The sequence below is a fragment of the Eleutherodactylus coqui genome, chromosome 11 (assembly GCF_035609145.1).
Source record: "Eleutherodactylus coqui strain aEleCoq1 chromosome 11, aEleCoq1.hap1, whole genome shotgun sequence".
Lineage (NCBI taxonomy): Eukaryota > Metazoa > Chordata > Amphibia > Anura > Eleutherodactylidae > Eleutherodactylus > Eleutherodactylus coqui.
The window spans coordinates 85,155,899-85,170,511 of NC_089847.1; the positions used below are offsets into that span (position 1 = coordinate 85,155,899).

The following is a 14,613-nucleotide window of genomic DNA, read 5'->3' on the forward strand; positions in this document are numbered from 1 at the left end:
CCAACCAATCACGGGCGGCCACGGTCAAGGAAAGCTGTCAGCAAAGCAGAGCCAACAAACTGCACTTCTAAAGCTTCACTGTGGATGCCGGCAGCCTCGGCGTAATTCTATCACACGATCCAGCCTCTGCCTGCAGCCGTTACCAATGTTTCAGGTAAACCCCCCTCTGCAAACGTTTAGGTGGTACGCTCCTTTCATGCAATAAGACACTGAATGGAGCATACCATTGCAAAAAGAGGTGTAAAGGTACGTAAAATAGGACAGTTTTTCATAGTTATAAAGACGGATATTTTATAGATATTTAATAGATTATTACGTACGCAAAATCTCCACCTCTCCAATGATATGTATATGTGTAATCGTAATCATGTTTATGTTCCCCCCTCACTGTGGTGCTAATGGATGATTCCAAGCGGAAGTGAGGTGTCTGTAGACTTAACCTCTTCCTATTGTGGGCTGTTAGTGACAGCAACAGCTGGGAAGAGCACGGATCATCTGGCACTGGCCGGGGTAATGCTGGTTGTGTGTGCTTAGTGCTCCTCACAGGGGGCAGTCAGGGGGAGGGCATGCCCTGCCAGGCAGTAGTGGAGGGTAACACAGGAGGTGCTGGGGAGGCTGGCAGTGGGTGTGCAGGGTAATTAGTGCTAATTAGAATGGATTTCATCTCTTCTAAGTGTAATGGTCATAGACATTGTTAATTAGCCCCTGCTGTTAGTTATGGATGTGTGATATTTAGTGGCGGCTGGCAGGCATGCAGGCGCTTCTTACCTGTTGGGATCGGAGTTGTCTGCAAACTTTAGAAAGTTATGTAGGAAACTTTTTTGGGGGTGCTCTGTAGTCAGGATGCTGATCGCTGTGATTTCAGCACTTTTGGAGGTGATTGCTGGAATGCAACTAAGTTCATGGATTATATTTGTTGGACTGCGCTGGTGCAAAAAGCACATAAAGGAACATATGGGGGAACTTACTAGTATGTCAGTCTGTTGCATCAGGGATTTGCCGTGCAGCATTTCTTCCACGTGACGCCCGCCGCCGGGAAAGACTTAAGGAAGTGCGTTGTGTATGGAGCTGGTGTGTGACATAACGCCATAGGGGTGTCTATAGACCGGAGGCTGTCTGGATACATTAGATGCCAGTTCTCTGCCAGACCTGACATAGATACACAGTATCTCGTAATGTAACTGATCGGCACAAAATGCCGTGCGGAGATGTCATTTTATTTTGATCGCTCTCTGATGATCCTGCTATGTGTTCAGCTGCACCAGTAACGGGCTCGGCTGCAGAGGGGTTTCATCTTCACTGATTAGAGTTGATTGTGGATATTTTGTTATTATGTCAGTTTTAGTAATATCTCGTGATTTTTTTTTTTTTTCTTTTAATATTATATAAGGGAAGGATATGGTGGAAGGATATGGTAGACTGTATCTGATGAGTTTGGTACAAGGCGGTTGCATAGAACGGAGGAGCAGATCTTGAAAGATGAAGCTAAATATAGGAAATCAAACACATTGTGGTTAGTTGTGGAGGTAGATGTTAGCAGATGTATCCTGCAGGTGCGAGGGCCTCGTGCGTCGGCGAAACTAGAGTTGTCGCAGCACGAACTACTGACTACTTCAGCTATTCCTATGTAGTTTCTGCTGGTAAATGCTGAATTATATCACAGTGTATCGTGATGCTGACTGCTGTGCATTGGAGTGCCGCCATACTATATATATATTCTCGTATGCCATTTGTGTAACATGTCCTTTACAATAGAAAGGGACTAGGCGACTGTGATACATAAATGGCATATGGGTGCCATGAGTGTTCATCGGCATCCCGCATACATTCACATTGGGGCTGCTATGCTTGTCCATGGGCAGCTCGTTGACTTTGATGGGCATTGGATAATGCTTCTCTTTTCTTGTAAAAATGTTGCCAGAAAATTGATGGATTCCCCCACAGATCACCGCTGATCACTGAAGGTCAAGCAGGGATGCCCAATGATCAGCATCTCTCTAGGGAAGTGACCAGGTCTTAAAGTGGTTGTCCAAGAGTTCGAAAACTTGTCTAACAGCAGGGAATGTGATCCAATAAAAAGTAACCAATACTCGTCTGGGTGCTGGGAGTCCCCACCGCTCTTTGTTTGCTCGGCTGGACCAATGTGATGTTGTACCGCTGCAGACAATCAGTAGCCTACATGTCCGGCACAAGACTGCTGCGGCCATGATTAGTTGTAATGGTCACATAGATGTGCGGCGCAACGTTGGTCCAGCAAAGTAAAGCCAGACCGGCTGGAGCAGTGTGGAATTTAATTACACACGTAATGTATTATTTAATCATTTTCTGTTGTTAGGTGTTGTTAGATTTCCACCCCCCCCACCCAGTCCACAACCCACGTGAGGTGTATTTTCATGTGCCATATGGTCAAAAACTATACGTGTTTAACCATCTGCAGCTGGCATTAGGATGTGAGAATATATGCTTAGAAGGGGTGCTGTAATTTAATAAAATAGTCAAAGTGATCATTGAGGACCGGAAGGACGCTGTATAAGAGTCTTGGACATGTGACACATCTATAGTTGCTCATTACTAGATATGATTAGATCACTTGCTCTGTGCAGAACTGGTGGCGGTGATAACAGTTGGGCACGTACGCAGATTACTTCTATAAACCTACGACTGCATGTAACTTCTGGTTTGTTTGGCTTTAAATAAACTTCTAACTAAGTCTTGTTGTACTTAGAATACATAACGTATTCCGTTTCTCGCTCTGTACAGGGTCCTGCCCCGCCGTCGACCGTCAAGATGAGGACAGCAGTGATGACGAGTGCTAGCCTGGCACTTACGGCTGCGGTGGTGGCCCATGCTTATTACCTCAAGCACCAGTTCTACCCAACAGTTGTGTATCTGACCAAGTCAAGTCCCAGCATGGCTGTGAGTAGATGCAATGGAATAATTCTAGTTGGAACCGCAGAAACGAACCAACAAGAAACCTTCACCCCCTTAGGCCCCATGTCCACTGGTGGAATTGAATTGCCGACGATCCGCAGTTCAATCCGCCCATAGACAATCATGGGTGTCCGCAGCTGAATTAAACCCTTTCCAATCCACTGTCTGACGTCTGAAGACATTCTGATAGAAGCTCCGATGTTGGAAGACGTCCGGCAGGGTATTTTTACTGTATTTTGCTTGCCGCTCTGTTGTCTGGGGCCTCTCCGGCATGTCACATACTGCAGTACTGGCTCTAGCCAGCAGACGGCACTATTCTATAATGGCAGAAGGAGAAGGCCCCCTAGGAAACCCTGAATCCAAAATTGGACTGCAAAGGGTTAAGCATGCGGATTTAGATTTGCGGACCTTTTGGTCTGGAACACAAATCGCAGCATGCTCCATTTTGCTGCGGGTCCCACACAGACACCTTCCCTTAAAGTCCATGGAAACCGTCCGATTCGCGGCCCGCCTGCAGCTGAAACTGAAAATGAGCTGCAGATCCCGTGGGAAAGCACTATACATATGCGGCGGTGCGCCCGCCTACACATCCGCAGTGGAGTAGATGGAAGACCCACGCAACCACACAGAGGATCCGGATGGATAAGTAATTTCCTCTTGCTGCGGGCAGGGTGGGATTCCGCTGCGGGCTCCCGCCCGTGGACATGAGGCCTTAGGGACGCAGACTTTTATGTATTTATTCTTTGTTTCTTCATTTTGTTCCAAAAAATCATAAGTAATTTTTTCCATTGATGTAGTAGTCTGAGGGTTTTTTTTTTTTTTTGCAGGTCAAGTTGTATTTTTCAATGGTACTATTTGTAATTTACCATATAAAGTAATGAAGAACTTGTAAGCGGAGGGAAATATATAATATGTTTTTGCAATCATTTTTTCACCATATTCCGCAGTATTGTAGTATATGGTATTTCTGCTGGCATTGCATTAAGACAAATCACAGGCATGTCCTAATACGCAGCAATTCTTGGCAGCTCTGCAGACCCCTGTCTGTTATCACACCCTACAGAACCCGGCAGTATCATTACAGGAGGGCTGTTCTGGGCCTTTGATCAAGCCATTTAAATACCCCAATCAGAATTGACAGCGGCATTTAAAGGGTATACAGCAATGATCAACGTGAACTCTGATCGCGGCTGTTATGGCTCCGCTGTCTTTCACAGTTGACACTGGTTGTGTATGTTGCAGATTTGGCTCTCGAGCTCACAACATATTAATTAAGATATATGTAATATCTTGGCGTGTAGGGGTTAATAACTTATAGTGTTGAGGGTTTTTACACACAGTCCAGCAGACTTGATAACTCGTCAATTCCTCTTAGTTTTGAATATTTTTGTTTGGGGTGTGTAACGAAGAACAATCATTTTAAATTCGGAGTATGAACATCAGTCCTGGTCATGTGATCTACAGAACTTAGCGCTAATGAAGTGTCATCCGCCCTGCAAGGATGTGTCTATCACATAACCAGGACAGACGTTCCTGCTCCAGAGATATACAATGAAGACTTCTAGTCAATGACTGCAGGCAGAAACCCTGAAAACGAATGCATGAAGGATATTCGAAAACTGCAAAACTCTTGATCACACTCGCAGTTTTATCTGTTCCCTCAGGTGCTTTACATACAAGCGTTTGTCCTCGTCTTCCTCCTAGGAAAGTTCATGGGCAAAGTGTTTTTTGGGCAGCTGCGAGCGGCTGAGATGGAGGTAAGCTGTGTGGCTGGAGTTGTAGGATTTGTGCTCTCTGCATGCTGAAGTTTTGTTTGGATCGAACTTTTTCCAGTAATTGTTATGCAGTCTAATAAATATGGTCACACATCTAAGGCCGCTTTAATGTGACTGAGAAAACGGTGTGAGATTTGTGCTTTGCGCATATCTCACATTAGTATGAGCAGCATTCTTTTGAACAGGGTCTTGTATATGAGCGTGTGTTGGAAAAAAATCGCGTCATGTCCTATCTTTGGGCGTTCCCTCGAATGCCTTGCCCGTTGTTTTTCAGTGGGGACAGAAAACGCATCACACGGCGTGCAAGGTGCATAGGGAACGCTTGCCGTGCCGGAGGATCACTACTCCCCTGAAGTGATGGGAGGCGTTTTTGACGCACAACTGCTCCACACTCGCATTGGTGAACGCGATATCGGGCGGAGTTTCACGGTCCAATATTGTGCTCGCCCATGTGAACTTAGCCTAAGGCCAGTTTCACATAAGTATAATGCAGTTGCAAATCCCAGCCAGACTGTGTGTCTAATGACCGAAACTAACCGGATCATAGGGATCTGTTACACCTGTGTGAGTCTGAGGCTGAAAACATACGTGAGCCAAAGCCAGAAGGGAATTGGGCAGAAAAGACAAATCCTTCCTATATATTTCCCATTTGTTTTGAGTCCACTTAAAAAAAAAAACCCCGCATGTGTGGTTCTAGCCAAACGGTCATTAAGTGAATTAATCTGATATCTTGACTTTATGTGAAATTGCGCCTGAGTGTTCTACTGAGCCTCCATCATCCTGGAAAGAAGGCAGCTTGCAGGGCCAGAGGGTGAAGGCTAAGGATTTCAGTCCGCACATGACCCAGCAACCAGAGGATGAAGGCTAAGACCGCCTGCACACAGCCTGGTTAGATGCCGCATGCGGGGTCCCGCAACGAAATCCAACCCTGTGCCCAGCCGGTGCAAACCTGTCCACTGTCTTCTAACCTGTGCTGCGGATGCGCCGGCCGGTGCACATGTGCAGTACAGATTATGACGCGCATCCCACAACCTTTTCGCAATAGTTGTGGAAAGGTTGCGGGGCGGACTGCTTCCACTGGCTTCAATGGAAGCCGGCTCACAATAGCAATCAATGTAGGGTGTCTGCTTGCATAGGGCCGATGACATCACAGAGGGAGCGTGAACCCTTTGCATGCCACGATCTGCATTGATCACAGCACGTAAGGGGGATTGGTGTTCTCATCGATCCCTGTTGTTGCAGCGAGAGGCCAGCTATCAGTCACAGCCGGCTCCCACTGCGGAATTGTGCGTCTGACTTCTTAGCTCGCACCATCCACAGGACGTAAGTTTACATGCTGTTGTGTTTACTACCACCTTGCCATGACGTAAACGTTCGTCCTGTGGCGTTACGGGGTTAAATAATCTATTCCTCGGCTATACATACAAACACATTTGTGTACAATGTGATCTTGAAGTCAGATCTCCCTTCCCAAAAGTATGCTCACAAGAAGTAGGGCGAAGATGGAAGGGGGTAATGGATACTGGATCAGACAACACAGGGGCTTTGTCTGCCGACTGTAACCATGGAGATGCATAGCTCTGTATAGGAACTGTAGACACAAAATGATAGTTTTGAATTAAAGACTTTTTTTTTGCGAAATTGCTTCATTTTCTATTTTGGAAGCATTGATGTTCCAACATAGAAAATTGTTGCAATAATCCGCACCGCCTTGGACTTGACGGCTTCTGTTATGGGGTTTAGATGCCACTTAGTGTGAATTATTTGTGGTACCCAGAGTACTGACTTCTGTGTTTCTCTTGCGTGTTGTGTACATGTCCGTCGGTCATGCTTAGTAATACTGTGTTCCTCATCCTGCTCGCAGCACCTCCTGGAGCGCTCCTGGTATGCTGTCACAGAGACCTGTCTGGCCTTCACCGTGTTCCGGGATGACTTCAGCCCACGATTTGTGGCCCTCTTCACCCTCTTGTTGTTTCTGAAATGTTTCCACTGGTTGGCCGAGGATCGTGTGGATTTTGTAAGAAACACCTTTATCATCTTCTTCAGTTCACAAATGTAACGGCAGGAAAGTGATCAGTTACCAAAAGTCATCATAGTTACGTCCATTGTTATAAAATATTATGTTTGTTTACCCCAGCTTCTTAGGGGCTGTCTTAGCTTGAAAGTCCTTCCAATTTACACTTAGGGCTCATGTCCACGGGGAAAATAAGAATTAAAATCCGCAGCGTTTTTCCCACACGCGGATCCGCGCCCCATAGGAATGCATTGACCACCCGCGGGTAGATAAATACCCGCGGATGGTAATTAAAAAGAATTCCTGGAGCATGAAAAAAAATGTACATGCTCCATTTTAGTGCGGATCATGCGTGCGGGAGCTCATAGAGCACACAGCTCAATTGATCTCCTGCATGAAAAATAAAAGACAATGACAGTGCATCCGCAGCGGATCTGATTTTCCCCGTGGACATGAGGCCTAAGGGTTGTACCAAGATTGCAAGTTATCCACTATCCACAGGATGGGGGATAACCTGTTGATTGGTGGACTATGGATATCCCCACCAATCTCCAGAACAGGACTTCCGAGCATGCGCGGTTAGCACGCCATTCATTTCAATGGGACTGACGTAAATGCTTGAGTGGGTGCCACTCGGGTATCTCCACAGCCCTAGTGAAAGTGAATGGTTCACTTGTACAACCAGCACTCCATTCAGTCATCTTCACAGTGTGGGGAGGGTGCTGTAACCCCGCAGTGAGGAGGGCAAGTGACATGGGACCCTTGATCTCAAGATCAGCAGTGAGACCCCACCGATCAGCCACTTATTCCCTATCCTATGGATAGAGAATAACTTGCAGTCTTGATACAACTTCCATAAGGAATGTATATTTATATTTATTTTTTTTTCACTTCACAAGTTAGGATATATGTAATTATCCAGTGTAGTACTTAAGCGGAATTTGCAAGTCATCTGATATCTATTGGGCGGGCCAGACACTTGGGGGTTTTCTGAGCAAATACTATTAATGATCTATTCTCAGTGTAGGTCATCAATAGTCAGAGGATCCAACTCTCAGGATCCCCTGCGATCAGCTGATCACCCGGCTTGCTGTCAGTGCAGTGGGGCTATATGTTGTCATCAAGATTGGAGCAGAAAGTCTAATACTTTGCTTCGCTGCCATTGATTCAGTGGGAGAAAAGCTGTCTATTAGCCTTCCTGCTCTGACTCCTGATGACGACGTTAGGCTTGCTGCATTGACAGCGGGCCGGGTGGTCAGCTGATCACTGGGGATCCTTAGCTGCAGATCCCCGCTGATCAACTCTTAATTACCCATCCTAAGCATCGATCATCAATATTACTTGCCTGGAAAATCCCTTTAATCCTCCCATACAATGAAGATGGCTTCTCTAACCCCTGCGGTTATTTACAGGAGAAATTACATTTGACCTTTCATTTCCATGAAGGGCTGTTCAGCTACGGCATGGGTCTGCCAGAATGGGGGACCCATCTGTTATATCCCTGTGCCCTGCTGTAGCCTATACACAGGGGTTGTCTTTGAGACTGTTCTGTACCTTAAGGACCAGACACTTTTTAGGGATTTTACCCATGTGGTGGTTTTACTGCCTTATTTTTTTTTTGCCTTCAGCTACCAAAATTATTTTTGCTGTGTTGTTTTACCTGTAACATACGGGGGCCAATTTTTTTTTTTTTATTGATTTTTTTTAGTTTTGGCTTTTTTTAAATTTTTTTTTATTTTTAGAAAAGGACCCTGCAGTTCTGCTGTAACAGTGGGCACCCGGCAGTCACGAGAACCCTTCCACTTTCACTTCTTGGTACATAGAGCTCATTGAGCGCTATGTACCCCAGAAAGGGGAAGGCAAAAGTGGTTAAAAATCGCTCCTCCCTCCTCCGGATCCTCAGCTGTGGCTAATGGATGAGAAGCCGACTTGCACCTGCTTGATCGCAGGAGCTTTAATCCTGTGCCGTTTTTTGGTGATCGAAGGGATTAAAGCCCAGGACCAAGCGCCCTAAATTTACCGTGCTTGGTCCTTAAGGGGCTAAGGGATGGATTCTTTTTCCTATGGTTTTTTTTTTTTTTTTTTTGCGCATACCGGAAGATAAGTGGGCACTATGCACATCTGGCATTTCTTATCTCCTCTGCCTAAGGCTGGGTTCCCATGTGACGGAAATTCTGTGGAAACCTAACGGCTTGGCTGCACCGACAAGCCGCAAGATTTCCGCGGGAGAGCGGCAGCTTCAAAACCCGCAACATTTTAACGCAGGTTTTGGAGCGGTTTGGCCGCCGGCATTCCGTTGTGGCTTTCTCTCCCCATATAGAGGAGTGAGGACTAGAGATGAGCGAGCGTACTCGGAAAAGCACTACTCGCTCGAGTAATTTGCTTTATCCGAGTATCGCTGTGCTCGTCCCTGAAGATTCGGGTGCCGCTGCGGCTGACAGGTGAGTCGCAGCGGGGAGCAGGTGAGAGCGGGCGGGAGAGAAGGAGAGAAAGATCTCCCCTCCGTTCCTCCCCGCTCTCCCCTGCAGCTCCCCGCTCCGTGCCGGCACCCGAATCTTCAGACCCGAGCACAGCGATACTCGGATAAAGCAAATTACTCGAGCGAGTAGTGCTTTTCCGAGTACGCTGGCTCATCGTTAGTGAGGACGCAACGGAAAAAAGAATTGACATGCTGCAGCTGTCAGTTCCACTCTGCATTGCCGATTCCTCCTGGCTTTGCTGCGACGGATTGGCTGCCTTATGTGGACGAGATTTTTGCAAAATCTCGTCCACATGGCTGGCTAATCCTGGGATTAGGAGCCACAGGTGGATTTCCGCAGCAAATCCGTCCCGTGTGAGCCTAAAGGTGTTGTGCATGCATACACTCCCACCTGATCTGACAACAAGCTTGGAGAGACTCTAATGCACACTGGAAGGACTGTTCCTAAGTCAACGGTCTGACACCTAGCAAATCTTATTAATTGGCATAGGACCTGTGCCCGATACTCGCTGGATGTTGGGTGGCAGCCTTGTTTCTCTTTTGCCTTACGTGCAGTTGCATGACTCCATGCTTCATGCCAACCAAATGGGGGAGTGTGCCTTCTAAATAATAGAAGAATCGAGTTTGATCACTTATGCTCTGCCTATAACTGAAGGCTACTGGAAGCGGTGACTTCATATATCAGCTTGTACGTAGTGGCATACAGATTATTTCTGTTTACTCCAATACAGATGGAGCGCAGTCCAAACATTTCCTGGTTATTCCACTTCCGTATTCTTGGTAAGTGTCACGTATACTTGGTGATTTATGTATGTACATTCTGCCAGCTTACTGTTTGTTAACTTAACCCCTTAGGGCCCAGGCTGCTTTGCTCCTAAAAGACCAGACACTTTTTAGGGATTTTACCCATGTGGTGGTTTCATATGTGTCTGTTTTGTGTTTTTGGTTTTTTTTTTTTTCCCTTTTTTAATTAAGACCTATATGTCACGGAAAAAGAAAAAAATGCAGCAGAAATAATTCTGGTAGATGAAGATATAATATATACTACTTCAGCTACCAGAATTATTTCTGCTTTTTTTTTATTTTTTTCTTTTTTTTTTTTTTTCTTTTTCCGTGACATACAGGTTTCTTTTATTTAAAAAAAACAAACAAAAAAAAACTATACATATACACATATGAAACCACCACATGGGTAAAATCCCTAAAAAGTGTCTGGTCTTTTAGGCCTCATGTCCACGGGCAAAAGAAGAATTAAAATCTGCTGCGGATTTTAACTCTTCTCCTGCCCGCGGATCCGCACCCCATAGGGATGCATTGACCACCCGCGGGGTAGATAAATACCCGCGGATGGTCAATAAAAGAGAAGACTTTCCCCGCCCGCTCCGGATGAGTAAATTCTTTTAAATTCCTATTTTCAGCGCTCATGTCCGCGGGGCAGGAGGGACCCGCTGCAGATTCCCCATGTAGAATCCGTAGCGGGCCTGATTTTCCCCGTGGACATGAGGCCTTAGGGGTTAGGTGTTAGGAACATCCTGGTCCTTTAGGGGTTAGGTGTTTTTTGTTTTTTATCAATGCTACCTTTTTGGGGTCCATATAATTTTGATTAACATTTATTAACCTGGGAGAAATGATTGGGGAAGGTGCAGCAATTCTGAGATTTTTACTCTTGGGTGTTCACCATATGGGATACATACATACATACATACATACATACATACATACATTTTATTTATGTTATTTAAATGTAATTGATATATTCAGTGTGGTTTTTGTTTTTACATCCCTCATTCTAAATCCTCCCTAAGGGCTTATTTACACGAGTGTATCTCGGCCGGCCGATATACGCTTTCATCTAAGCAATTCCACACACCCCTCCTGCCACACACCCCCTTTCCTCTCACTCAGCAGCTCTCTGCCTCTCGCCTCCCCTATGAGCAGTTTGCAATGAGTGGTTGGGGCAGAGCTTAGCTCCCACCTCTTGTCCATAGCCAGCAATAGGAGTGGGTAGGGAACTGCTTAGATGGAGCGTATATTGGCCGGGCATGAAAACCCGACCGATATACGCTTGTGTAAATAAGCCCTTATTGTGATTTTGTGTTCTCTACTTAAAGGTTTTTTTATTTTTTACACTGCAATGCATTTTATTTTTCTTTCTACAAAACTTTCTCAATATTTTAGTCCTGGAAGGAGAGTTGAATGTGCAATTCTTTGATCACTTACATAATATATTGCTTTGCTTATGTAGTGGAGTGTATTAGGCCTGTGTCAGCCAACTTATTGGACCTTGCCTCTGGCAGGGCTTAATGGGCCTCAACACGTGGCAAACCTAGAGGGCATCATTAAGCTTCCGGCTGCAACAGAAACTCTTTGGCTCTTCCTCACTGAGTTGTGGAGGGGCTAATGGAGTGACAGAGGGAGCCCCCTGCCTTGGTCTAACCACTTAGATGCTGCCGTCATGATTGTCTGCGACATCTAAAGAATTAAAAGTCTGGGATCAGTGCTAGCTCTGTTTATGTACAGCACAGGATAGGGAGGAGATACAGATGCCCTGTCGGCACTCCTGACAAATCATTTATTGAATAATTGTATTCTTCTATAAAATAACAATTCTGGAGCATCTTTTTTAGAACTTTCTGCTGTTCCTCCTGGATGACTGAATTGACAACTGGCCATACCTGCTTCCCTTGTCACAGCCTGACAGTGTCAGCACACATTGGACAATGTCAGATTGTGTATGTACAATCCCTTTTTAAGCAGGGGAATGGTAGCGCCCAGTTGCCAGTCTATCCATATTTTTGTGCAGGAGGAATAATAGAGTAATGGCATAATGCGGCGTTCTCAGACAGATGCCCTATGGAGAAATCCAAACATTTAATAAAACCTTTGTGTCAGAAGAGCTGACTGGTTGTCTTTAAACGGTAATCCTTCCTGTAGATCATTAGAGCATTGCATGCCTTCTCCTGGCTGTTGCCGTCTCTGCATGGCTGAGTGCTCGTGTTCTTCTTCCTCCCGCCAGGTAGTTGTACAGTATCACTTCCCCTCTTGCTCGCCCGTTATGTTTTGCATACAGCTGCCTTCACTATAACTGTTTTCTGGCTCGGTGTTGGAGTTGTGTGACCGGTTGTTGTCATTACGTGGATATTACATCACCCTTCCTACACTAGCTGGCTCTGCCATCCATGACTACATCTGTACTCGGCGGTGATGCTTGTGGTTTAGAATCCTTTATACTGTCGGTTCTATAGATATTTACGTGTCTGTTCTTTTCTCCTAGCGCTGATGCTGCTCCTGAGTGTGCTGGACGTTCTCTTTGTATCTCACGCTTACCACAGTTTGGTCACCAGAGGGGCCTCGGTGCAGCTGGTGTTCGGATTTGAGGTACGTAAGCAATCCTCGCTGTCGGCGACACTTGTGTACATCCTCGGTATGGCGGTGCGTCTAATGACCCAAGCTTACGGCATCCTGTGATTTAAGTTTGGATCAAGAGGCCCACAGTCAGACCGAAAATTGTGGTCCTGATTCAAAGATTAGAATGTGCCCACATAATGGTCATCTGATTGGCTCTAAATCTGCAGGTGATTTATCTGCACTTTACAAACATTCATTCGGGTCCGGTTAGACTTGCCCATTTCTCATTGGAATGAATGAACGATGTCAGAGTTCGCTCAGGCAGCCTGTTTAAACAGGCAGATATATGGTTGGCTCGTTCAAAGAAGACCTCGTTCACATTCACTGTATAAGAGAATGAAAGGGACCAAACGGTCGGTATTTAAACCGCTGATTGGTGAACGAGTTAATGGTGGTGATTTTTATAATTTTTTTTTTTTTTTTTCTTTTATGCCTGCATAAGGGAAACGAAAAGCGAACGATTTATCATTCGTCCTTCGGCTGTGTTTACACTTAATTATTATCGTTCATTTTCACTCATTTGAACTATTTATCTATTTATTTTTTTAAATTTTGTTTTACAATGATCGTTCTGTGTAAAAGGGCCTTTACTGCTTTGCTGAAAGTGTTTATCTTTGCTCCCACAATGCATTGCTTTCTAGTAACAAAGAAAAAAACTAATTAAACCTCCAGCGACCATACATTTATCACCTATCCTGTGGATTGGGTGGTAATGGTAACGCCATATGGCGTATATTTAAGTTATGACTGCGCGGGGTTTGTATGGATCGAGAGCCAATTCTGCTCCGTAGACACCGGGTGTCGGCTGTCTTTGACAGATAAAACCTACCTGCAACTGCCGACATCCGCGTGAACGCTACTCATGGCTGTCAAGCCTTTAAATGCTGTCAGTTCTGATAGCGGCATTTAACGATCCTGATCCGTGCTCCCAAATGGCCCCCCCACAAACTTCTGCAATGAGATGGTATGGTGCCGTTCAGTTGCCATAGCAGCCTGGGGCTTTCTGAAGGCGTGGCTTGATAGACTACTGCAGGCAACCTGTATTGTGGGACGCACCCATCTATTGGCTGGCTTCTGTGGTATCGTTCATATTGCCGATTAGGTTGTCTGCAGTCGCTCCTCTCCAATCTGGGTTGAGTGGGTGGCTGCATATAAGTCTGCAGTGGACAATTTAGCTCCTCCAGTTTATAGTCTGGCTTGCTGCTTTTTGTTGGGGTCTACGGCCATTGTGGCGGCCTTATGGCGATTATGCCTGCTCTGCACCTTATCAGGTATTGCATTTTTTTTTCCCAGTAAAATATGCTTTTGTTTTCCCTTTCACCTCTGTGATTTTTAACCAGTATTTAAAAAATGCAACTCGCCCTGCCAAAAAAACAGGCCTTCTAACAGCTATGGCAATGGAAAAATAAAAGTTGAACTATAGAGCTATACAACTTATGTAGAACGTTATAAATGTGTTCTGAAAAAGTATCTTACTTTGTCCTTTTCTTTTGAGATTTCAATCATCTGGGATGCTTGAGTTTGTCAAATCTTCGCCCAATAGAGATTCAAGGCTTTTTTACATGGGCCATAGATCGAGCCCGAACATTTTGGACAATCATTGGCCTATCTAAATATGCTAGTAGCCAAAAAAATAAGCAAACACTCATTCACCAGCTGATTGTTTTCATAATGCTGGTATTAAAATGCAGGTCCTGTACGCACACGGCTGCTGTCCGGCTAGCTGTTAGTATTCCATAGCAACTGAGGCCACAGGGGTGTTGTAGTCCGCCTGTAATCTGCACAAGAATGCAGGACCTGTGATGATGTCACTGTCATGTGATGAAGGGCGGAGCATGTAACTCCCTCACTTGTGATGAAGGGCCTTTGATGACGTCACCGTCGTGATCGGGGCAGAGCATGTAAGTCATTCACTCAGGATGAGCATCGCCGTCCTGTGATCAGGGCTTGGAACATCGCAGTGACGTCATCACAGGTCCTCCATCTCCAGTGCTGTGCAGCTGCTG

The 14,613-nt window shown here is 45.5% G+C and overlaps 1 protein-coding gene across 2 annotated transcripts in view; it reads left to right on the forward strand.

Moving 5' to 3' along the window:
- Positions 1-14,613, forward strand: part of SYVN1 (synoviolin 1) — a 31,342-nt gene continuing 16,729 nt past the window's right edge. Inside the window, exons 1-6 of one of the 2 annotated variants that reach the window (XM_066582894.1) lie at positions 1-154; positions 2,761-2,916; positions 4,596-4,688; positions 6,571-6,723; positions 9,931-9,979; positions 12,474-12,577. In XM_066582894.1, coding sequence (XP_066438991.1) covers positions 146-154; positions 2,761-2,916; positions 4,596-4,688; positions 6,571-6,723; positions 9,931-9,979; positions 12,474-12,577 — 564 coding nt within the window. In that variant the 5' untranslated portion in view covers positions 1-145. Of the gene's footprint in view, positions 155-429; positions 511-2,760; positions 2,917-4,595; positions 4,689-6,570; positions 6,724-9,930; positions 9,980-12,473; positions 12,578-14,613 lie in introns of those variants that run through there. The other variant, XM_066582895.1, reaches the window with a different exon arrangement.